This window comes from Sminthopsis crassicaudata, chromosome 5 (assembly GCF_048593235.1).
Source record: "Sminthopsis crassicaudata isolate SCR6 chromosome 5, ASM4859323v1, whole genome shotgun sequence".
NCBI lineage: Eukaryota > Metazoa > Chordata > Mammalia > Dasyuromorphia > Dasyuridae > Sminthopsis > Sminthopsis crassicaudata.
Window position 1 is genome coordinate 163,811,471 of NC_133621.1, and position 23,649 is coordinate 163,835,119.

Genomic DNA, 23,649 nt, shown 5'->3' on the forward strand with positions numbered 1-23,649 from the left:
ATAAAGTCTGGAGAGATCAGTAAAGATGATAAAAGCAGTATAGCCCACCATTCCCCATAATTAGAGTCCTAGAAAGATGACTACATGATATCATGATCAGGAAATCTAAGGGGAAAAAAAATCAGAGTGAATTATTTTTCTAGCTAAGATTGATTTAAGGAGATAGATTGAGATCTGTGGACATTAGAGAACTGATCTAGCCAGGCCTGTGTATGTACTGTACAAGAAGGGATCATGGATAAAGCACAGTCTGACACTATTTAGGAATAAGGTACAGAAAGGAGCCAACTGACAATTCTATTATAGAGTTAGTCCTGAAGCTAATGTACTGCAGAAGGACCTCTGCACTTAGAGTGTCAGACCTTTGGTTCTGTACCAGAGTAAGGAGCGTGGATGGGCTTGAGGGCAAGGAATAAGAACATAGTATGTAACTCTGTGACTGACTCCTTGAGGTACTTGAAAGATCCAGAGCTCAAAACCCAAGAAAGTTGCAACAGGATATTGACATTCTTCCAGAAATACCTTGGGCCTGATCCTAAGTAGAGTTCCAATTTAAGAAGTAATTTGGAAAAATGAGTGCATGAAACAAGACCAATAATAAAGGGCTGCAGTGGAGTCAGGGGGATACTCAAGATGCAAATCCAGAAGACGCTAATAACCACAACATCCATAAGCAAAGCCTGAAGAAAAAATAAGGTTTGATTACAAGGTCAACTAGAATTTCTGCAAGAAATGAAACAAGAGTTTAAAAAATATATATATTATGAATGAAATGAGATTTCTTGAAGAAAGAATTGGAAAGGAAATGAGAGGATCAAAGGAAAGACTTGGCAAGATCATTAGCAGCATAGTACAGAGATATAAACCTTTAATCAAGTAACAGACTACACAAAAATTTGAATGGACCAATAGAAATTAGAGGCTCTATGACAAAACAAATATTAAAAAAAATCAATATCTGAAAAAATAGAAGAAAATATATATCATAAAACCAGGTCAAAGAGAAAAAAACCTGAAAACCTTGAAAATGCCCCTGCTCCCCAAATGAACTTAGATAATATATTTTAGGGAAAGTAATCAAGACCTACTTAAACCAAGGGAAAAGTGAAATGAATCTCCCAGTCAATTCCTGAAAGATATTCCAAAATGACAACTCCCATGAGTGCCATAGCCAAATATCAATGTCCAGGTCAAAAAAAAAAAAAAAAAAAAAAGACCACCAGAAACAGAGTTCAAGTAACAAGGAGCTTACATTCAGGATCACACAATTTGGCACCTGCCGCTGTAAAGGAGAAGAGAGCTTTGGAATATTGATATTTTAAAAAGCAAAAGATGGAAGCCTATAATCAAGAATAACTGTTCTAGCAAATCTGACTAATCTTACTAAAGGAAAAGAAATTTAAAGTGGAATGGAAGACTGAGGCATTCTTGATGAAAAGATCAAAACTGAGTAGTATGTTAAAATACAAATGTGAGAAATATAAAGTGATAAATAAGAACAAGCAATCACAACGGACTAGATTTAAATGTTTACATTCTAATAAAAGAGATGATTAACAAGTATCCCCTCAGAACTTGACTGACATCAAGATTATGGGAGAAATTAAATAAGACACAGGGTCTGGGGATGGTTTTGTTTTACTTTGATGAACTTGAAGAAAGGGAAAGAAAAACGAATACATTAAGGAAAAAAGAAGGAAGAGGGATGAGGAAACATGTCACATATTTAGGTTTTGGGACTATGAACAAGGAAAATGGAATGGGGTCAGGCAATTCCTGAAGCTCATTTTCATCTAATATGGTCAAAAGAAGTAAAAAACATACATGTACTTAAGATTGTGGAGAGGGAGGAATGTTTGGGGAAAGATTAGTTTAAGTAAAACAAAATTTAACCTTGAAGAGAACTTTCTAAAGAGGTCTTTAAAAAGAAAGAGAAAAGGTCAGCATTTGAGACTGAACCCTGATCAGTTGAAAAAGAAGAGGAGCATGGGAGAAGAAGCAGATTACATTGAACAAAGGTCACATGCACAATATGTCCACAAATGTTGCATGTAAATTAAATTTTTTAAAAGTTCTTCAGGGCACTGTAGTGTGTATGGCCCTTCAGGCCATAAAGTAGTATAGCATTGCTTTGTTTAGTGTCATTTTGTAATCAAGTACTGTCCAGGACTGCAAAGTGCCTTGGTAATGTTCAACTTACCCAGTTAGAATATCCTGTTACAGTGTTATCATGGAACTAAGTGCTTATTATAGCCAAAGGTCTGGCAGATTCTTCTAGGGTTTGAATATGGCTCTAGCAACAAATTCAGTCAGCTTTCTTAGTATCATTCTAGTTAAGTACCAAAAGCCAACATCATTAGACTGGCCAATTGCAGATTAATTCTTTCTCCATCATAGTTTAAAAACAAAGAATCCAAAATGCTTTTTTGTGCAACATACTTTCAGTTTCTGCTGTGATGTTTATAGAGAGTTGTGAAAAAGGGATAAGAGGGTCCAGTCATACTTCTAATCCTGTTCTTTGTCCTAACTATAATGCCTGTCTTTTTACCTTTTAAGTCTTTCCTAGACTATCACCCTTTCAATGACTACACTCTCCTTCCTTCTTCACATTGATTCTTTGGTGAACCAGTTCAATTCTACACAGTCTTCTCATGTCCTTTGCCCTTTATTCTGTTATCTATCTGTGTGTATGTGTGTGTGTGTGTGTGTGTGTGTGTGTGTGTGTGTGTGTGTTATTCCTACAATCCATTGTCTTTGTATCTATTCCTTGAGGTTGTATTATTCATGTCATATTATAGATAATTTATGCTCATCATTGCCCTGGCAACCACAGCACTCTTTTCAGAATCTGTAGTACTCCATATATAATTCCCAACTTTTGTTTAACATGCATCTAGTAGATGCTTAACAAATGCTATGGAATTAATAAGTTCTATATATAATTAGTTTAAAAACTTACAACATTAAAACTTTAATTTAACTGCATAGTTTTAAGCTTTTACATTTGTTAAGAAATTTAACAGTTAGTCTTGGAATTTTAAAAACGTAAAAAGTTGGTGGTAACATGTCAGATTTCACTTCTAAAAGTAAAAGTCTCTTTTCTCCTATACAGTAAGTACTAATATTATAGGTAGAGGATGAATGTGTGCTTTCATTGATATAGGAAACTCCACGTTGAGTAAACTTCTCTTGTACCAATTAGGATTGATGCCTTCTCTGTAACTTAAGATTTTGAGTATTGCTTAAGTACCGAGGGGTTCTTCCTAGCTTCAGATCAGTTTTTTGTCTTCTATGTCATGGCTATCCTTACTTTTCTTCATACTTATCCATAATTTAGGATCATTTGGGGGGATACACAAATGGAATGAATAAAGAAAAAAAAAGATTTTCCTGAATTAACTGGCCAAGAATTAGAAGAAAAGAAAAATTTTAAAAGGGGTTAAAGATATCTATATCTACCTTATCTATCTGAGATTTTTTGAAATAGAATTAACTGAGTTGTCAGTGAATAAAAAGTAACAGACTAAATAGAGAAATACAGTACATGCATAATATTTCTGATAGGGAAGAAACATAACATAATTGAAAGAAAAATAAAACAGAAGTTGGGAAATATTCTCTGTATTGACTGACCTTGTGTGCTGTGTGATATCAGATAATAGAACATCTCTCTGAGACCTTGTTTCTTCATCTATAAAATGGAAGAGTGAAACTATATGATATCTAAGATCTCTTCCAACTGTGAAAGTTCATGATTTTGTTTTACAGTAACTAGTAGTGGCTATATGAATGAACCTGCCTGCAAAGACAAGTTAGTTTGTTTTTCACTGGGATAGATAGAGGAACTGTATAAAAACACATCAATGCTGTTGAAAGCATAAATAATATAAGTTTTATATTCTGAATTTAGGGAAAATTCTTGACTTCTGAATTATTTAATTTAATCTCTTTTCTTTTAAATTAGTTTCATAGGAGAATTTACAAAGGAATTCCACTTCAGCTAAGAGGTGAAGTCTGGTCTTTACTACTTGAGATTCCTAAAATGAAAGAAGAAACAAGAGATCTTTACAATGTAAGTATATTAAATCAATCTTAAGTCAAACTTTAAATTAAAAAGTTTTTTTAAACTCTTTCTTTTAGATATCAAAAGCCCTCCTCCAAAGACCAAAGGGAAAAAACTCTACAACATGTATAAGTTTACATTTGGATTTTTTTTGGCCCTATTTAATATTCATTTATTGAATTTCAGACAAAAGCCATTAGTAAAAAAAAAATTCTGATTTCATTGAATCAGTAGTTATTTTCGTTACAAGTGACTTGCTCAGGAGTGAAACAAGCATGCCTACTATCACCGTTAGTATTCAATATTGTACTAGAAATGTACTCAGCAATAAGAGCCGAGAAAGTGATTCAAGGAATTAGAGTAGGTAATGAGGAAATCAAACTATCACTCTTTGCAGATGATATGATGGTATACTTAGAGAACCCCAAAGATTCTGCCAAAAAGTTATTAGAAATAATTCAGAACTTTAGCAAAGTTGCAGGATACAAAATAAATCCACATAAATCCTCAGCATTTTTGTACATTACCAACACAATCCAGCAGCAAAAGATACAAAGAGAAATTTCATTCAAAATAACAGTCGATAGTATAAAATATTTGGGAATCCATCTACCAAAGGAAAGATAGGAATTATATGAGCAAAATTACACTTGCCACAAAAATAAAGTCAGATTTAAATAATTGGAAAGACATTAAGTGCTCTTGGATATGCTGAGCTAATATAATCAAGATGATAATATGCCTTAAACTAATCTATTTATTTAGTGCTATACCAATCAGACTCCCAAGAAACTATTTTAATGACCTAGAAAAAATAACAACAAAATTCATGTAGAAGAACAAAAGATTGAGAATTTCAAGGGAAGTAATGAAAAAAAAAATCAAATGAAGGTGGCCTAGCTATATATCTAGAACTATATTATAAAGCAGCAGTCACCAAAACCATTTGGTATTGGCTAAGAAATAGACTAGTTGATCAGTGGCATAGGTTAAGTTCACAGGGCAAGATAGTGAATAAAAATAGCAATCTAGTATTTGACAAACCCAAAGATCCCAACTTTGGGGATAAGAATTCATTATTTGACAAAAACTGCTGGGAAAACTGGAAATTAGTATGGCAGAAACTAAGCATGGACTCACATTTAACACCACATACTAGGATAAGATCAAAATGGGTCCATGATTTAGGCATAAAGAACGAGATCATAAATAAATTAGAGGAACATAGGATAGTTTGCCTCTCAGACTTGTGGAGGAGGAAGGAATTTGTGACCAAAGGAGAACTAGAGATCATTATTGATCACAAAATAGAAAATTTTGATTACATCAAATTAAAAAGCTTTTGTACAAACAAAACTAATGCAAACAAGATTAGAAGGGAAGTAACAAATTGGGAAAACATTTTTACAGTTAAAGGTTCTCATAAAGGCCTCATCTCCAAAATATACAGAGAATTGAATTTATAAGAAATCAAGCCATTCTCCAATTGATAAATGATCAAAGGATATGAACAGACAATTTTCAGATGATGAAATTGAAACTATTTCCACTCATATGAAAGAGTGTTCCAAATCACTATTGATCAGAGAAATGTAAATTAAGACAACCCTGAGATACCACTACACACCTGTCAGATTGGCTAAGATGACAGGAACAAATAATGATGAATGTTGGAGGGGATGTGGGAAAACTGGGACACTGATGCATTATTGGTGGAGTTGTGAAAGAATCCAACCATTCTGGAGAACAATCTGGAATTATGCCCAAAAAGTTATCAAACTGTGCATACCATTTGATCCAGCAGTGCTACTACTGGGCTTATATCCCAAGGAAATACTAAAAAAGGGAAAGGGACCTTTATGTGCCAAAATGTTTGTGGCAGCCCTTTCTGTAGTGGCTAGAAACTAGAAAATGAATGGATGTCCATCAATTGGAGAATGGTTGGGTAAATTATGGTATATGGATGTTATGGAATATTATTGTTCTGTAAGAAATGACCAACAGGATGAATAAGAGAGGCTTGGAGAGACTTACATCAACTGATGCTGAGTGAAACGAGCAGAACTAGGGGATCATTATACACTTCAACAATGATACTGTATGAGGATGTATTCTGATGGAAGTGGATATCTTCAACATAGAGAAGAGATAATCCAATTCCAATTGATCAATGATGGACAGAATCATCTACACCCAGAAAAGGAACACTGGGAAATGAGTGTAAACTGTTAGCATTTTTTTGTTTTTCTCCCCAGAATATTTTTACCTTCTGAATCCAATTCTTCCTTTGCAATAACAACAACTACAAAATTTGTTTTTGCACATAAATATTGTACCTAGGATATACTATAAGATATTTAATATGTATGGGAATGCCTGCCATCTAGGGAAGGGGGTTGAGGGAAGGAGGGGAAAAATTCGGAACAGAAGGGAGTACAAGGGATAATGTTGTAAAAAAATTACTTATGCATATGTACTGTCAAAAAATGTTATAATTATAAAATTAATAAAAAAAAACCAAGTGTCTTGCAATAATCAATATAGAGGCATATTTTTAAGGGGAGAAAATTCAAGCAAAAGTTCATTTTCTTTTTCAGAAACTAAAACATCGAGCACGAGGATGTTCACCTGATATCAGACAAATTGACCTTGATGTCAACCGTACATATAGGGACCATATTATGTTTAGAGACAGATATGGTGTGAAGTAAGTAAATTTGAATACTGTATATAATTTAGAATATGAAAAAGACTTATTAAAGTATGTTTTACTTTGAATCTGAGTTCTCAAAGAGTCCTCTGTAGTCCTTGCTATTAATAATGATTTTTAATTTTCTACTTTGAGAAGATTTAAAGCCTTGTCATTTGAAACTAAAACAGTGTCTGATTTAATTTACTACTCTACTCACTTATTAAGTAATAAGAGAGTAGTTAAAAAAAATAAATTTTGATCTGAGAATTTATATGAGATAGCTTTTTAGGATGAAATTACTTTTGAAATACCTTTTGAGGGTTGTGCTAATGCCATATATCTCTAAATTATCATGGAACTCTAGAGGCCTTGAAGCTAAAGAAAATTAGACTAAGTATTAAAAAAAACCCTGAGACAAGAAAATAAGACTGATCATTTTCATAGGCTCAAACATGGTATTGTATAATACTTGTTATACTCAGATTTTCTCTATGAGAAGCAATATAATATTTTAAAAATTGTACAACTTAGGGTCAGAAGAATTAGGTTCAAATTCTTACTCTGTATTACTAATACTCTGTATTACTATTACTCTAGTATTAGCCAGGTGACCTTGGACATGGCACTTATCTCAACCCAACCTCATGTTATTTGTTTGTAAAATGAGAGTAATTATATGGAGATTGTCTATATCCTATGAATTTTTAATGAGGACCAAATTATAATAATGTAAAGTGTTTTATAGAGCTTTAAATTTTATGTAAATACCTGTGGTGCAGTTTGACAAAGTTAGGAAAGTACTCTTTTCCAATTTCTCTTGAAAAAATCAATCGTGTTGAAGTAGTTTTAAGTATGATAGGAAAGGGAGTTGCCAAAAATTACTTCAGAGATCACTGTTTGAATTTTTTCATCAGAATGTAAGATGCCTAATTTTATATAATCCAGTTTTGTGCTTGAATCCACTTATAACCATATAGTTTTATTTGATAGGGTTACAAAAGAGGAAATCTGTTTCTTAACAAATTAACTTTGTTTTTTAAATTAAAGCAAATTCCATAACTAAACTGTGTTTCATATAACTCTGCTTTTACCTCTAGGCAACAATCCTTATTCCATGTTTTAGCTGCATATTCTATTTATAACACGGTAAGTTGTTCATTTTATAAATAGTACCATGTTTTATTTTTCCCCCCTCATCATGTTATTTTTGACAATTTTTTAAGATTAAAACTTTTGCAAATAAAACTGGTCCTTAAAATCAGACCAGATTTCTCTTATGCATCTCTGAGTATTTTATAGATTGTCTATTCAAATAGTGAAATTTTAAATCAGACCATACTATTTGGTGATATCATTCATTACATTTTGCAATTTGGAAAGTTAGAGTTGATCCCTATTAGGTTTATTTTATTTCCTTCAGGAAAGCCATCTTTGTCATTTTTTAAAAGTTGATTTGTGTTTTAAAGAGTGCCATTTTGTTAGATAAAGATTAAGTATGGAAAAATAGACTAAAAGTAAGGTGAGAAATGTAATTTTAAATTATATGCATGTATGTCTTAGTATTGGAGTGAATTTTATATGAAAGACTGTACATTTTACATGCAGAATTGGATTTGTTTCCAAGCATCATTCTGTCCTAAGTAATCTGATGGGATATTATATTATACATACATACATATAGGCGTGCATGCAAGTTAGTTCTCAACAATATAGCGGTACATGAAATAAAGGTAGCTTCCAGTCAGATTTTGGATTGGACCCTGTAAACGTACATATTTTCTTTTAATGTGATGTATTTTAGTTAAGAAATTCTTCAGATATTTGTTATTAACTTGTTTTTATTCACTTTATTTACATAACCCTCAGGAAGTTGGATACTGTCAGGGAATGAGCCAGATCACTGCTTTGCTCCTTATGTATATGAATGAAGAAGATGCATTCTGGGCCTTAGTGAAGCTACTTTCGGGCCCCAAGTATGCCATGCATGGTAAGAGAAGCTAGTATTTTGCAAGAGCAACAAAAATGATTTAAATTTTTTGAAGAATTAATTAGCAACATTTAGTGAAAGATTTTTTAAAAATGAAATACTGAAAAAATTTCTAGGGGAAAATTGAAAAAAAAATTACTGGGGAGTGTGAGAAGATTTTAACCTTTTTTAACTGGATTTTTGAAGATACATTCTCTTTTCTGTTTAAAAAAAATTATATGTATATGTATATATATTTAAATATAAATGTATGCCAAAAATGAATTTCTACACCCTTGATAAAAAGGCATAAAGAAATTCCAATTTTATTAATCTCTGGGTTGTTTGAAATTGTTAAGTAAATATTTTATTTTTTTCAGAAGAATGGGGAAACAAGTTTATGATGAGAAAACAAGCTTTCTAAGTTTTAGGAAATTACAGTGTGTATTTAAAATAATTTTTTGATTCATCTGATATTATATATGTTATATATAGTTGAAGAACACAACATATATATATATATATATATATATGTTATCATATATAATATATTTTATTATGGAATAATACTTTTAATAAAATTATGAAATAAAACTTAAATGTTTTAAAATAAAGTTAGTGCTACAGTTAAATATTGTTAGATAGTTACTTAAAGGCTTAGTTTTAATTGCTATTTATATTAGATAGTTTTTATAAAGTACTAGCAATATGAATGACTTTTCATTTTTAATCATTTAATTTGTAAGGAACTTATTCCAATTTTTTTTTATAACAGTCGCTTTACATTTATAAAACCATATACTTTTGGACAGATTTGGACCCACTTGAGTTGTGATTTATTTTTGAAGTACATATGTGCCATAGTTTTTTCTCTACATGGTAAAAATGGATCATACCAGTTTTTAAAATTTTATTTCACTGTTAGTTGCTTCCAAATGGATCTTCTGAGCACTTAACACACTTCTTAAAATTAACAATTGAAATTCTGATGGGATAGCTTCATCCCATAAAATTTTTAAGGTAGATAAATTAAATATCATTTAAAAGAAGTAATTTGATATTTTGTTATACATTTCCATTTCCTTTATCATAAAATACTGACCCTCTCTTCCAAAGGCTTAGAAATAAAGTCTTTTTGTTGAAAAGTGAAACTTTTTAGTTGAAGAACACTTAATAAGAAGACTTAGCCTTTAATAGCAGCTTATACAACTCTTAGAACCACAGTAAAAACATATATCTGGCCTTGAACTAAAAATTGATATTTAAACTTTATACTTTGTGTGTGTGGGGGGGGTGTGTGTGTAAGTGTGCATATTTAATGCATGCATACACACACACACGTTATTTAGTTTTATCCTACTGTGATCTCATTTGAGGTTTTCTTGGCCAAGATTATAGAGTGATTTGCCATTTCCCTCTTTAGCTTATTTACAAAAGAAGAAACTGAGGCTTGCCCAGAATCATACAGTCTTTCTGAGACTTAATTTAAACTTATGAAGATGAGTCTTATTTTCATTTTCCTTACTGCCTCTTTTGCCTTATATTATGACATAAATACTAAGCTTGACCTCATGGAAAAGATGTGAAAAGCATCCCCCTTCTCCTTTTTAGAGTTAGACTATCAGAGAAGCAATATGTTACATATCAGTTTAGACTTTTTTTGTGTTTTGACAAGTTAGCTTTGTGGGGTTTTTTCCTTCTGTTTTAAAAGCTTTTTTATGTCTTTCAGAATATAAGAGATACAATGAAAAATCTAGGTGTTATAAAATCAAAAGATATTAAAATATTTTCATTGTGGATCTTATAACATATGAACAGATGGTACTTCTTATATATTCTGAATTATTATTGATGATGGTGTTGGTAGCAAATATTTGTATGGAAAAAAATTCTGAAAAGTGCTTCATTAAACACACATGGTAGCTTATCTACCAATTAATGCTACCAGATTTGTTCTCTTTTTAAAAAGTTAATATTAACTAATTCGGTAATATTTTTCTGAAGTTTCAGTTAAAGATATTTTTGCTGGTGTTTCTATACTTGAAGGTGTCTTATTTCCAGGTCCACCAATAAAATTCTGAAATATACGTATTAACTCAGTTTTATATCTTATATATAAATATGATTTTCTTATAAATTTGTAGTGAATATGATAGGTCAGAAAATATATTAAAACTACTAATATTGAATTATCAAAGAAAAAAAAATCAAGTTTTCGTTTTCTCAGCATGTGTAAGCCAGTCTTTTGGTCTTCCTGCTTCAAGTCTCGTCACTGCAATCTGTTTTTCAGTCAGCTGTCAAACTGATGTAAACATGGGTCTGATCACATTACCACCACCTTTCCTTTCACTTCAGTACATTTTAGTGCTTCTAAGGTATCTTCTCTTAGATTTTTGCAGCTTTTCCTAACTTGGCCCTTTCTTGCAATTCCAATCTGCTTACTCTCCCTCCACATATTCTGATCCAGCATTGCCTTCTTGCTGTTCCACACATCTGTCAAATTTGTCTGGATTCTGAGCATTTTAGTGACCATGCCTGGAATTTTCTTTCTCTTCATCTCTCCCTCTTAATTTCCCCGAGTTTTTTCAGCTAAGTTTGGAATATTTAAGTTGTAGCATTGAATTAAATGAATTTAACACTCTTTCTAGTCTTTTGCTAAATTTCATAGACTGAGTAGAACTATGTGTTTTTGTTTTTGTTTTAGAAAATAATAAATTTCAAAAACCTAAAATGTAGAATTTTTAAAAAATCATTAAACAGTTAAATATATGAAAATTAAATGTATGTAATAGTTTATAATCCCTATCCTATCAGAGGCCATCTAAATTATGTAGTATAATTGATTTTCTTAAAATAAAATGGCATTTTTTTTTAAATTGACAAAATTTTAATTATAGACTATCAGTCTGGTTCTGATATTGGGATTAGAGGTCTTAAAAATAATGGAAATTAAACTTGATATAGAATCATTTAATCAATAGAAGCATGATTTTGTAAAGCTAATTCTAATATTAAATTCTCTTTTGCATAAAATTACTCAATTTTCCTATTATAATATATTTACATTAAAATGGTGTCAAGTTAGTATTGGACTATCCCACCAGGAAAAAACTGAGGGAAATTCTTATATCCAGCCTGACATTTTCACAAACAAAACTAAATAACTACCTTAGGTGGCTTTGCTCTAAATTCCTTCCTTCCTTCTTCTCTTTCTTTTTCCATTCTGACACATAGCATTTTAATTTTAAAATATGTAAGAAGGCATTCCTGCTTTATCTTTTGACAAAGAGATTATTTCCTCAGTTTGCCTTAAAATGTAATTCAAGAATGATTTTATATATATATATATATATAAAATATAGACATACATAATCTTTAATATATAGAAAATGGAGTACTACTCTTAAAATTTCATCACCATCATTTGCATACTTTCTTTTTGGATGGGGAGAAAATCTACTGATTTTCATTTTAGCTATTTATACTATATTCTATATTCCAAAACTAATCTTTCCTTCCTTATAATAAAATGACTTTCTTTTGCTATGTCCTAGGATTTTTTGTCCAAGGTTTTCCTAAGCTTCTCAGATTTCAAGAACACCATGAAAAAATACTGAAGAAATTTCTGTCTAAACTTAAGCAACACTTGGTAGGTAAAAGTGGTCAAAAATTCAGCTAAAGAAATAAAGACCAGCTTTTGATTCTACTGCTTCACTTTTTTTATTCACAAAGTAAGCACTTTAAAAATCACACTTTATTGTAGCATATTGGATTTCAAAATATTAGTTTTTATATGTTAAAATAACATGAGATTTGTGTTTTTTGAAAGGAAGAGATTTCTTGTTTAAATTAATAAATAAAAATGTTATTTTTCCTAAGTATATGTGATCTCTCTCCCTCCCTCCCCTTCTCCCTTCTCTTTCCTTCTCCCTTCCCTTTTCTCTCTGTCTCTCTCTTTCTCAGTCTCTGTCTCTATCTCTCTCTGTCTCTCTGAATCTGTCTCTCTCATTCACACGCACATACATACACACACCCACAGTGATCTTTGTAGATTTAGAAGCATCTGGAGGGCACTATATTAATTGTAGACCAGCCTGAATCTCATAGTACCTAAGTATATAATAATTATATGTCCTGGGATCAGTAAAGATAGCGTTAAAATAATGTAGAATTTTAATGAGAGAAGAATTCACTACTTGAAGGACTTGAAGCCGTCTTGTCCATCTCTCTCCTGTGTAGTTCTTGTTTCGACAAATCAGTCATAATGACAGCATTAACTTTCCATGAGGTAATTATTAAATGACAAGGTAAAAGTGAGAATAATCATAATATAATATTTACTCAATAGAAATATCATTCTTAAAATTATAAATAAGTTGTAAGTGACAAAGACAGAATTTGGATTTTTGCCTGCTTTTCCACTGGACAGTTTGGAGATGGGAAAAAGATTAGAAAAGGGAGAAGTAAAATTAAAACATTATGAAAAAGACTAATGCAATTGCAGAAGGATTAGCATGACCTAAATCTCTTATTCATTTTTTTCACTATCTCTAATGTATCTCTTAAGTATTTATTCTAGCTTGTTCTGCTTGGGTTTTGCAGTCTGATTTGCATATATTATAAATGAGATCAAATGAATTAATTTATATAAAGTGCTTTATAAAGTTTAAAGACATTTATAAATGTCATCCTTATCTTCTTAAGCCATGTCTATGTGTTGTATGTGGGTTTTTTAAATTATTTTTTTTTTAGGATTCTCAAGAAATTTACACAAGTTTTTATACAATGAAGTGGTTCTTTCAGTGTTTCCTTGATCGAGTAAGTATTTTTATTTACTGAACTTGAACATGAAATTAAAAAATAGAACTGAATTATTGATTTAAAAAAAAAAAAACTTTATTGCAGACTCCCTTTACGCTAAACCTCAGAATATGGGATATTTACATTTTAGAAGGAGAACGAGTTCTTACTGCCATGTCTTACACGATCCTGAAACTACACAGAAGTAAGAAAATGTTTTTACTGCAAATACCCTACAAAAGTTGCTGTTGTCTTTATTTTTTTTTTAATTAAAGGTTTTTATTTTCAAAATATATACGTGGGTAATTTTTGATATTCACTCTTACAAAATCTTGCATTCTAATTTTCTTGCTGTTGTCTTTAAAAATCTCATTATTTCTGTACATTTATGCTTTAATGATTTTCCAAACTGTGAAAAACAAATGATTAAAGTTCTACCATTTCACAGTTTTTTTCATTTGGGGTTATCTCATGAAGCCATTATATAGAAACTACAAATATGATATTAGAGTCAAGGTAGTTTGTGGCCTTTGACCCTTTCCTCAAATTTCCCTTTGACTTGTCTCCATTTAATGAAAAGTATGAAGTATGTGGATAGTACCTGTGTGAGCCTAAGCATGGCACCGATGCCAGCTTTCTTTTTAGGGTATTTCCCTAATTGAGCTGTGGTATTATTTTACCTGTGGTCTATTTCAGCAGATTGGACAGATTCTGATTGCAGCAACCCCACAGCAACTACTCCCTCTCAGGATTCTTTAAGTAGTCCCAATGTGTGTGGGAATAAACAGCTCCTACTCATCACTGTAGCTTCTTAACCTACTCTATCGTAGTTCATGTTTTCACAAATCAGTTATGATAGCATTAACTTTCCATAAGGTAAATACTATATGACAAAGTAAAATGAGAATAATCATAATGTAACATTTACTCAATAAAAGGCAAGAGTAATTATCAAAACATCACCCCTCCATAAACTTAGGCTGCATCTGCAATATGCTATGAAATGCATTGTGTTTTAATAATAACATTTTTTATTGTCATAATATTCTGCTTAGACATTTTATTTTTCTCCTAGTCCGAGGTTCAATACTGTGAATGGTAGAAGAGGATAGGACCAGGAAACTAGATCTCAGACATGAAAAAGCCAGAAGAAATTATTTTTCTGCTCCTTTCTCCAGAAAAGGATCATAGGCAACATAAACTGATTGTTAAATTTTCATTGAGCTTTACAGTTTGGAAAATGGCAGATATTGTTTTACTGATGAGTCTGAGTCTAGATTTAAGAAAGTGATGGAGGAAATGTTAATAATGCAAATTAAACTTAAAAGTGTGTGTGCATAAATTTTCCCCTGGAAAGTTCAATAATTGTCAGCACCTCCTTAATTGTAGGCCACATTTTAACTCTTTCCCTTTAAGTATTCCTTTAAGCAAAAACCAAGAAGAGATGCTATTTATGATTATACGCATATGCTAAGGAAGGTTTCAAAATCTTTAACAGAAAGCTTCAGAATACTCCCTAAAATAAGAGGTAAATGAAAAAAAAAAAAACATTTGTTAAACATTTTACCACATGTTAAATACTGTGCTAAGTGCTAGAGAGCAATACAAATAGAAAATTCCAGAAATCCCTCCTCAACTTATATTCTTGTTAGGGCAGATAAAGACATAAAACATATAAAAGAAAATTCAGCTAAAAGGTATATGGAAAGGCATGAGAGCCCTAACGGTTCAGTGGTTTAGATGCATAGCAAGACACAGTAGGTGACAGTGACAGGAGACTATAGGTCATGAAAATGAGCCAGCTGACAAGGCCTGGAGACTTTTAGGACATGGTGGCAGGACAGTCTGGTGACCTTCATTTCATAACAAATAAGCAGTCAGGCAACCTGAGTGAAGGGAGGGGTCAAGAAGGAAGAGCATTCTCCGTAACAAGCAGCTCTTCCCATTGCACAGTTGTCTGGATTATTTCTGAGATGGCCTGGTGTCAAAGGAGGGAGCAGCACTGTGCTTTTTTATTTTTATTTTTTCTTGTACAATCTTAATAAGAGACTAGAATAAAACATTAGAATGTCTGTTAAAAATTAAGATTTATATATAAAATACGAAATCAGCTTCCTATTCCTCTATCTTTTCCTAGAGACAGTAGTTATAATTTGTATCATATAATTTAACAATGATTGTATTATTTGCTAGTTATAATCTCTATTTTTTTAGGCTATTGTCAAAAAATGATAGATAAAGATTGTCTCAAAAATCTTAGTGCAGTTTGAAGTTTTTAATAGCTTACAAGACACGAAAAGTATCACAGGCAAGGGCTATACTGGATTCAGTTTCTACCAAACTGATTACTAATTTTTGAATTATTAATTTATAAGATTAGCAAATGCTAAAAATCTTTACAAGCTTTAGTAACTTAAACTACACTGAGACTTTTGGATTAGATTGTTTATTCTGTTTCATTTTTGTATCTATTTCTTTCTTCTTGTTTTAGCTGTATCTATATCTTGATCAATATCTGCATATGTATCTATGTCTAGACATTGATATCTAGATCTGTCTGTCTATAAATGCCCTTTTCCTTCTTCCACCAAGTTTCTCTTGATTAGTTGGGCCAAAACACTAAAGACATTTAATTTAAATTAGTTCTATATTATAATCCTCGATCCAATTTAAAAAGTGATTGGGATATTAATGATTTTTACCATTGTAAATTAGAGATGACTGCTAGGGGAGACACCTAGACCCTCATATTACCTTTTGTGACTTTTCTGTATTCATTTACATTTTTTCAAGAATTTTTCTTTTTTAAATTACTGTTACTGTCATTGATGAGAGAAGTATTCATTTTGGGAGCCTAGAACTTCTTGAAATAAGGTAGGGGGAGATATTTGAGACCATACCTCCTTTCCCAAAATTCATGTTTTTAAAATCTAGAGCTTTTTTAGTCTCAGAGGGCATATTATTTTTGTATTATGTGTTTTAATGATAGCTATTGTGAAATATTTGAAGTTTTAGTTTATTTTATTCAACCACTATGTAATTGAATGAAGTTAAAACCAAGGTCCCTTAACATTAACAAATGTATTTTTCTTTTTTCCTGTTCCTTGTTAGAACATCTAATGAAATTGTCTATGGAAGAACTTGTGGAATTTCTTCAGGAAACGCTAGCCAAGGATTTTTTCTTTGATGATGACTTTGTAATAGAACAACTTCAGAATTCTATGTTAGAACTGAAACGGGCCAAATTAGATCTTCCAGAACCTGGTAAGAAACTTATATCAAAAATCCAGATTTATAAAATAATAAAGATTGAAATGCATGTTCCAATTAATTCTGACCACTTTTGGAAATGTAATCATTATACTTTCATTAGTAATGGTATGAATGAATACTTAGTAAATGGTGCTGTTCCTATTTATACTAAAATAACCTAAGAAAGTTGATTCTAAGTAAATAAATATAAATCTGCCTCCACAAATCTTATAATGCTAGTGAATTTTGATTTGGTAAATGTCACTCTATATTCTGTAGTGTGGACAAATGTGTATGTGTGTTTTGTAAGATTTAAAGATATATTAGATTATATATTCAAATTGAACATATGTAACTCAGGACACATATTCTCAGAGGCAGCTAGGTGATCCAGTGGTTTGAGAATGAGACCTGAAGTTAAGACCTGATTTCAAATCCTGCTCAGATACTTATTAGTTGTGTGATCCTGGAAAAGTTATTTAACTTCTACTTGCCTCTGTTTCCTCCGCTTTTGAATGGGGATAATAATAGAATTTACTTCCCAGGAGTGTTATGAGGATTAAATGAGATGATATTTGTATGGTGAATAGCATACTGCCTGGCACATAATCTGCACTTAATAAATGCTTATGTCCTTATTTTCTCATAAGATCACAGATTATAGCATGGAAGAAATTTAAAGATCATCTAGTCCCTGCTTTTATAGATGAGGAAACCAAGACCCAGAGAGGTTGTTATTTCTTCAAGGGCATGAAGATAGTAAAAAGGAAAACTGGAATTTTAACCTGGGTTGTCACTGTACCATACTGTCAGTTATTTATTTTCTGAATAAAAGTCACTTCTCTTACTTTGTAATTTTTTGAGAAAGAGAGAAGAAAAATGGAAAAGAAAAAAAAAAAAACCTAAAATTAATTGGAGCTAGGTTTGTGGTTGATTCTACAATGTCTTAATATGATATTTTGGAGTGATATTCAGGGGCTGAAGTAGATCAATTGAAAAATGATTGCTTGCAGACAGAGCAGAATTAATAAGGGATAAAAAGCAATGTTGGAAATATAGTTAATATCTGGGCAACATCCCCTTTTCATTTGGGCAGATTCATGACTAATTTTTTTTTTATGATTAATATTGTTCTAATACTTAATCATTGTAATCATTTGCTAGCACAGGAGCAGGAAACTAAGTGCCACAGTAATAAATGCAAATGTATAGTAAGGATTTTCTTCTTGCCCTTGTGACAGTCTTGCTACTAAGAAATTTTTTCTACTATATGCAGCACATTTTTTGGTAATTTTTTTCTCTTTTTCTTTCCCTTTACTGGTTCCCTCTTTTCTTCCTCTTTCCTTCTCATGTCTTCCTTATACCAACACAAATCCACAACTTGCCTAGTCTTAGGGATTTGTTTGTGGTTTTGAGAGGTTAAATGACTGTTCATATTGACAGGGCTTATCAAAAGTGGGACTTGAACTTTGGTCTTACTGAATTTTTAGCCAACTCTATCATGTGACATTTTGCCTTTCTTCTCAATTCTCTTTTTTAAAAGATAAACTATTTTTCTAAAGCAGCATGGGATATTTATGTTTCTCTTATGTTGTCTAATTATTATACATTTTATAACATGATGGTTTAACATCTTACTTTAAATTGAGTTATGCATAATCTCTGTCACTTATATTAAGGTAGAGAGAAGCTTTATAATTCCTTTTTGTTTTGTTTCCATTATTTCAAAAGGATTGGTTTTTCATTACCATTTCCCACCTTCAACAGTTGTTGAAGTTAATGTAGCTTTATTCTGCAAGTACACTCATTAGTGTCAGAACAGCAATAAAAACACTATTTCATTTAATGCAAGAATATGGCCCAACTGGGGACAGCTAAGGAAAAAGAGTGATGGGAAATTTAGATGAAGCTTCCACAGAGCAGGTGGGCTTTACAGGAACAATTTGTTGCTAAAGGAAAGTATTTAATGAAATTTAGTTGTAAGAAGTGTAAAGAGGCTTAAAGAGTGAATATGGGAAAAGATAAGAGAGTTGGGTTTTTGAAATAGAAAGCTTAAAAGAAAGCCATAACATCAATATAATGATCGTAGTAATGACATCCTACTTGCCCTTCACATTAAGTAATCCAATAGATAGCCTATATCCATGTTCTCAATTCTAGACCAAACTTTACTACTTAAGTCCTTTTTTTTTAATCTAACATTTTTAATTAAAATCTTTAACCTTTTTTAAATTTTAGACTTTGCCTAGTATATTTTTCTTCATTTAAAAAAAAATCCAATAAACATCCATTCACATAATGAATCATACAATATCACAAAATATTTTAAAGTCAGAATGGGATTTCATTATTCAGTTAGATAAAATCAGCAGCTCATTCTTCTCTCTGCTGTAGTACATGCCATTTTCTGTTTTTGGAGTTTACAGATTATAAACAAGTATTTTTACTTTAATAGTTTGGTGCTAACATTGACCATGGGTACTTGCTTTTTTATTGCCTTTTAGTGGTGTCTTTATTTTTATCATTATAGTTAGTGTTGTTTTGATTCTCCTTTCTTCACTTCATATAAGTCTTTTGCTATTTCTCTAAATTTGTTATTATATAATTATATAATTATGACATAATTATATAATTTGCTTATTATATAATTTTGCAGAAGTTCTGTCTTAAATACTACTATTTTTCTAGATAGTCCATAATACTAAGTACTTCTAAATTAGAAATTTATGGTTTCATTATGACTATAATTGTGTAATATGTTAAACTCTCTTAAAGAAAAGAGCTATTAACAAATTCATTAAAGTCTTGTTGGTAATTCTATTAAGGACTTTTGCCTTCCTGAGAACTATCTTTTCATAAAATTATTAACAGAAGCTAGACCTTACTAAAGGAGTGCCACATATACAACACTCTTACTTGTGAAATTAAGGTCTCATATCTCTTACTGAGGAATATGAGAGAGAGACAGAGACACAGAAAAGCAAAAGCATGAGCACTAGAGAAGATTCATTTATTAAATGCTTATATAGTATCAATCTCTCATGTCAATGATGTGCATTTATATCCAAATAAATGACAGGAACATGCATACGAATGAGCGAAAGCAATACAAAAAGGGGATGTATACTAGGTTAGGAGACAATTCACTGTCAAGGAAATGGAGAAATCCAGAAAGTAAGACAAGTTAGGGTAAAGTGAATTTGACTGGGGACCCCCATAAATTGTGGTCAGGGTAAGTCATCATTCAAGATATTGGATCTGCAAAAAGATTCCTATAGGGTGGTACAGAATCCCTCTGTATGTATGTGTGTGTATCTGTGTGTATACACGTACATCCCCATGCATATATACCCACATATATGTATGTGTGTTTATATGCATGTAAATTTGTTTTGTAATTACATATATATTATATGGATACACTTTGGCTCTTAAAAAGTTATTATTTAAATCACAACCAATTGGCAGGAAGTCCAAAGTTCCAGTCACTTTAGTTAATTTGGCTTTTAATTGGACCACAAGTTAAACTCAGAAAAATATACTAATATCTCTACTCTTTACTTCAGCATTGGGTTTTATCTTCATTTTAATTCCTTGCTACTTAGTGGGTGGTTATAATATTGTGATTGATTCTTTAATAAATTAAAACAGAACTCATTGATTTGTGTTTGCTTTCAGAAATTATTTTAGTATTAGAAATGTTCAAAGTTATTACATACTTATTTCTGATTTCATTGTTAAATTCTCCCTTTATTGTTAGGATCAAGGGGCTGCCAGTCTCATTTTAATTTATTTAATTGGAATCATGCATAATCCTTTTGAAAATCCTTTTGTAAATTGAAGATTATAGGAAGTACTTAAAATTCATGTTTTGAGCAGTATACTAATTTATCTTAACATCTAAAGAATGCATGTAGTATTAAGTATAGTCTAGTGATAAGTAGACTGAAACAATTATGGCATCATCACCACCTCCTTTTAAATTTAATCTACTGAAGAAAGGAAATTGATATACTTTACATTTTAAAAAATTAAAACAGCTCTTCTTTTTTACTTTTGAGACTCTGTAGAGTTGGTATAAAAAAGAATGGATCATTTTTCTGGTAGTCTTCACTATATTACATACTAATAACACTGAGTTTATGTTCTACTAGCACATTATACTTTCATATTTCAAATATTGATTTGAGGTCACAGTGTTATGATGGTATTTTAAAAACTTACTTTGACTCAAAAACTATAGTATTCAATCACGAAGTCATTTGTTAAGAAGGAAGCATGAGGCTCCTACCAAGATGCCATTTTTCTTGAATAATTTTTCTGACAATATGTCCTTTCATTCCTCACTTAAAACTATTAGAACAGTCAGAGTACATACATTCTGGTGCTGAAATTAAAAAGTAGACTGTTGTTCACAAGAGAGCACTTAAAGCACTTTACCCTAATTATATGTCTGTTGTTCAGTGCAAGAAGCTGTTAATGCCTACTGAGGCAATTATTCTGTAAATCTTGCAGTTGAACTGAGATTCCACTGGGTGGTGACAAAGACTTGAAGAAGATCAAGAAATAGACACCCTCCATAAGAAATGTTTCTCTTGTCTCTTTTTCCCTCTCATTCTTCCTCTCCTCCTCTCTTTCCCCTTCCCTCCTTCCCCCTCCCATTCCCTTCTTCTTTCCCCACTCCTCCTTTCTCTCCTCCCTTCTTTCATTCACCCTTTTCTTTCTCTCCTTTCTAAGGATTATTTGGATATTATTTGATATTAGCTGTTTAATGTTTTCATAGACTAAACAATGAACTTTTTATTTTCTTTGAAATTTGCAAAATTTTGTTTTTGTTTTTCTTTTTAGTCAGATTATTCTTAACGTATGGTTCAGATGCCCAGCTTTGATTAAAAAATGTGCAGTAGTTTTGCATGATGGGAAAAAAAATCCATCATTGTCAGATATTTACTAAAAATTTCAATGGTGTCTTTTCCCAAAATTATGATTCAAATGGTTTAAGAGTAAAGCATCAATTCTTTATTTTAACCTTTGCCCATTGACGATAATAAATGGATAAAATTTTTAGATTTGGGGTGTAGTAATGACTCAAACAATAGCTAGATAAATTAATTTTACTCTACCCTTGACAAAACCAAAACCAAAAAAATGAATGTTTTGCTCTTTAATAGCCATCTGACTTCAACAGTATTTATGCTTGAATTTTCCGATTGTACTTGAGGGATTGTTCTGCTACAAGCATGTTTAGAGAGTGAAAGAGCAAGGGATCATGGTGTAAACATAAGTGCCAGATGTGAAGATGCACTGTTCTGCAGTATAAACTTAAGTTCATAGGATAGACCTCTGAAGGTTATGGGACAGAGTGTTTTATGCTTTGATTTGCTTTTATGAAAGATTAGAAAATATTTATTTTCATGCTTTTCACTTATTTCATTTTCCCTGTACATTAGTTTCTTTTTTTCTTCTCTTTGTCCTTTAACTTCCTAAGTGTCTCTTTGTTGTCTTTTCTTTGATTGGTTCACAAAATTCCTGAATGTTCTTGTTAGTTGTATTTCTTTGTGAGTTTGAGTAATGCTTATTAATATGCACAGTTACATTTGCAAATTGCTTTTCGTGTTTCATTTAATGTGCCTGGAGGAAATTTCTTCTTAGGACTTGCCTAATCTAAAAAAGTTCTTTGTTTCTATATTGCGTCTTAAATTGAATTGAAATAAAAATGTTATTTACCTAGCTATTTTATCTTCTCATCCTTTTAAAAAATGATTTTGCTTTAGACTACTGAAGGACTAAGGATAGAGATGTCTATAGTACATACATATATTCTAATATATTGAACATTAGTTACATCATTTGAAAAGGATTTTTATAGGGCTTCTCTGCAACATTCTAGAAACAAATTTCCTTGAAAAATGAAATCAGCAACATTAAAAAAAGATATAGTTTTAGTCTTCATAATTTGTGCAAAGTGGGTAATTAATGCACAGCAAGATTTAGGTTACAAAAAGAAAGTTTCTCTCTTACTGATTGATATTTTCCAATTGTTTAGAAACCAACAGAACTTACCTCCTAGTAACCTCCTGAAAGAAATGGAAGCCACAAGCTTCCACTGGTCAGGCTATAGGGTCTGACAAGTTATAATCCTGTCTCACTGTGGGGAGTGGGACAGGAATGGTTAATCATCTCTCTCTCTACTTTGATCCTATTTCTAATTGGTGTTAATTTTTCTTTTTCCTGTACTTCCTTTCCTTTCTTTTCTTCTTACCACTCCATCCTATCTCTTAGGATGATTAATAGCTTATTCTTTCCCTGAAGGTGCACTGCTTTCCTCCAGAAGATGATTTCCATCTTTTCAGTTTCATAGACCTTTGATGGACATTAGTGTTTGTATAATTGTACACTGATTACAGTCCATGTTTGTCAGGGAATAGGAAGACCAAGAGCACCATTGCTGAGATCTATCTGCGCTATTCAATCAATAAATACTTGTTGTACCATATATTAAGTTAGTGAAAGAAAGTGATCTTAATTTTAAAGGTAATATGTTGGTCAAATATGTACTTTAGAATTGAATTTAGTACTGTAGCTTTTTTTCCTGACATCCTAGAATCTATGTGTCTATTATTTCTACTTTTAAATTTTTGTTTTCTCTTTGGGGGAGGCTTTTTTGTTTTTTAAGCAAAAGAAATCTGCCATTGGAATTTGTCTTCCTTGTTAACTAGAAATATTATGGTCTATAATAATGTCTCGGGCCTGAAATTAATAACTCAATCCTGATTTAATAGCTGCCACACTGACTTGTTTAGAAAGAGTGGATTGAAGATGATCTTTTTACGTGGAATGCTTAATTCATAGCAATTTATTCTTATCTATCCTCAT

General features: G+C 31.4%; 1 protein-coding gene across 4 annotated transcripts in view; it reads left to right on the forward strand.

Annotated features, from left to right (window-relative positions):
* USP6NL (USP6 N-terminal like) overlaps positions 1–23,649 on the forward strand; it is a 183,436-nt gene that overhangs the window by 143,189 nt on the left and 16,598 nt on the right. For all 4 annotated transcript variants that reach the window (XM_074268663.1, XM_074268665.1, XM_074268666.1 and 1 more), the window contains 8 exons: positions 3,965–4,072; positions 6,661–6,770; positions 7,853–7,901; positions 8,622–8,742; positions 12,276–12,370; positions 13,474–13,539; positions 13,627–13,726; positions 16,633–16,785. In XM_074268663.1, coding sequence (XP_074124764.1) covers positions 3,965–4,072; positions 6,661–6,770; positions 7,853–7,901; positions 8,622–8,742; positions 12,276–12,370; positions 13,474–13,539; positions 13,627–13,726; positions 16,633–16,785 — 802 coding nt within the window. The remainder of the gene's footprint in view (positions 1–3,964; positions 4,073–6,660; positions 6,771–7,852; positions 7,902–8,621; positions 8,743–12,275; positions 12,371–13,473; positions 13,540–13,626; positions 13,727–16,632; positions 16,786–23,649) is intronic.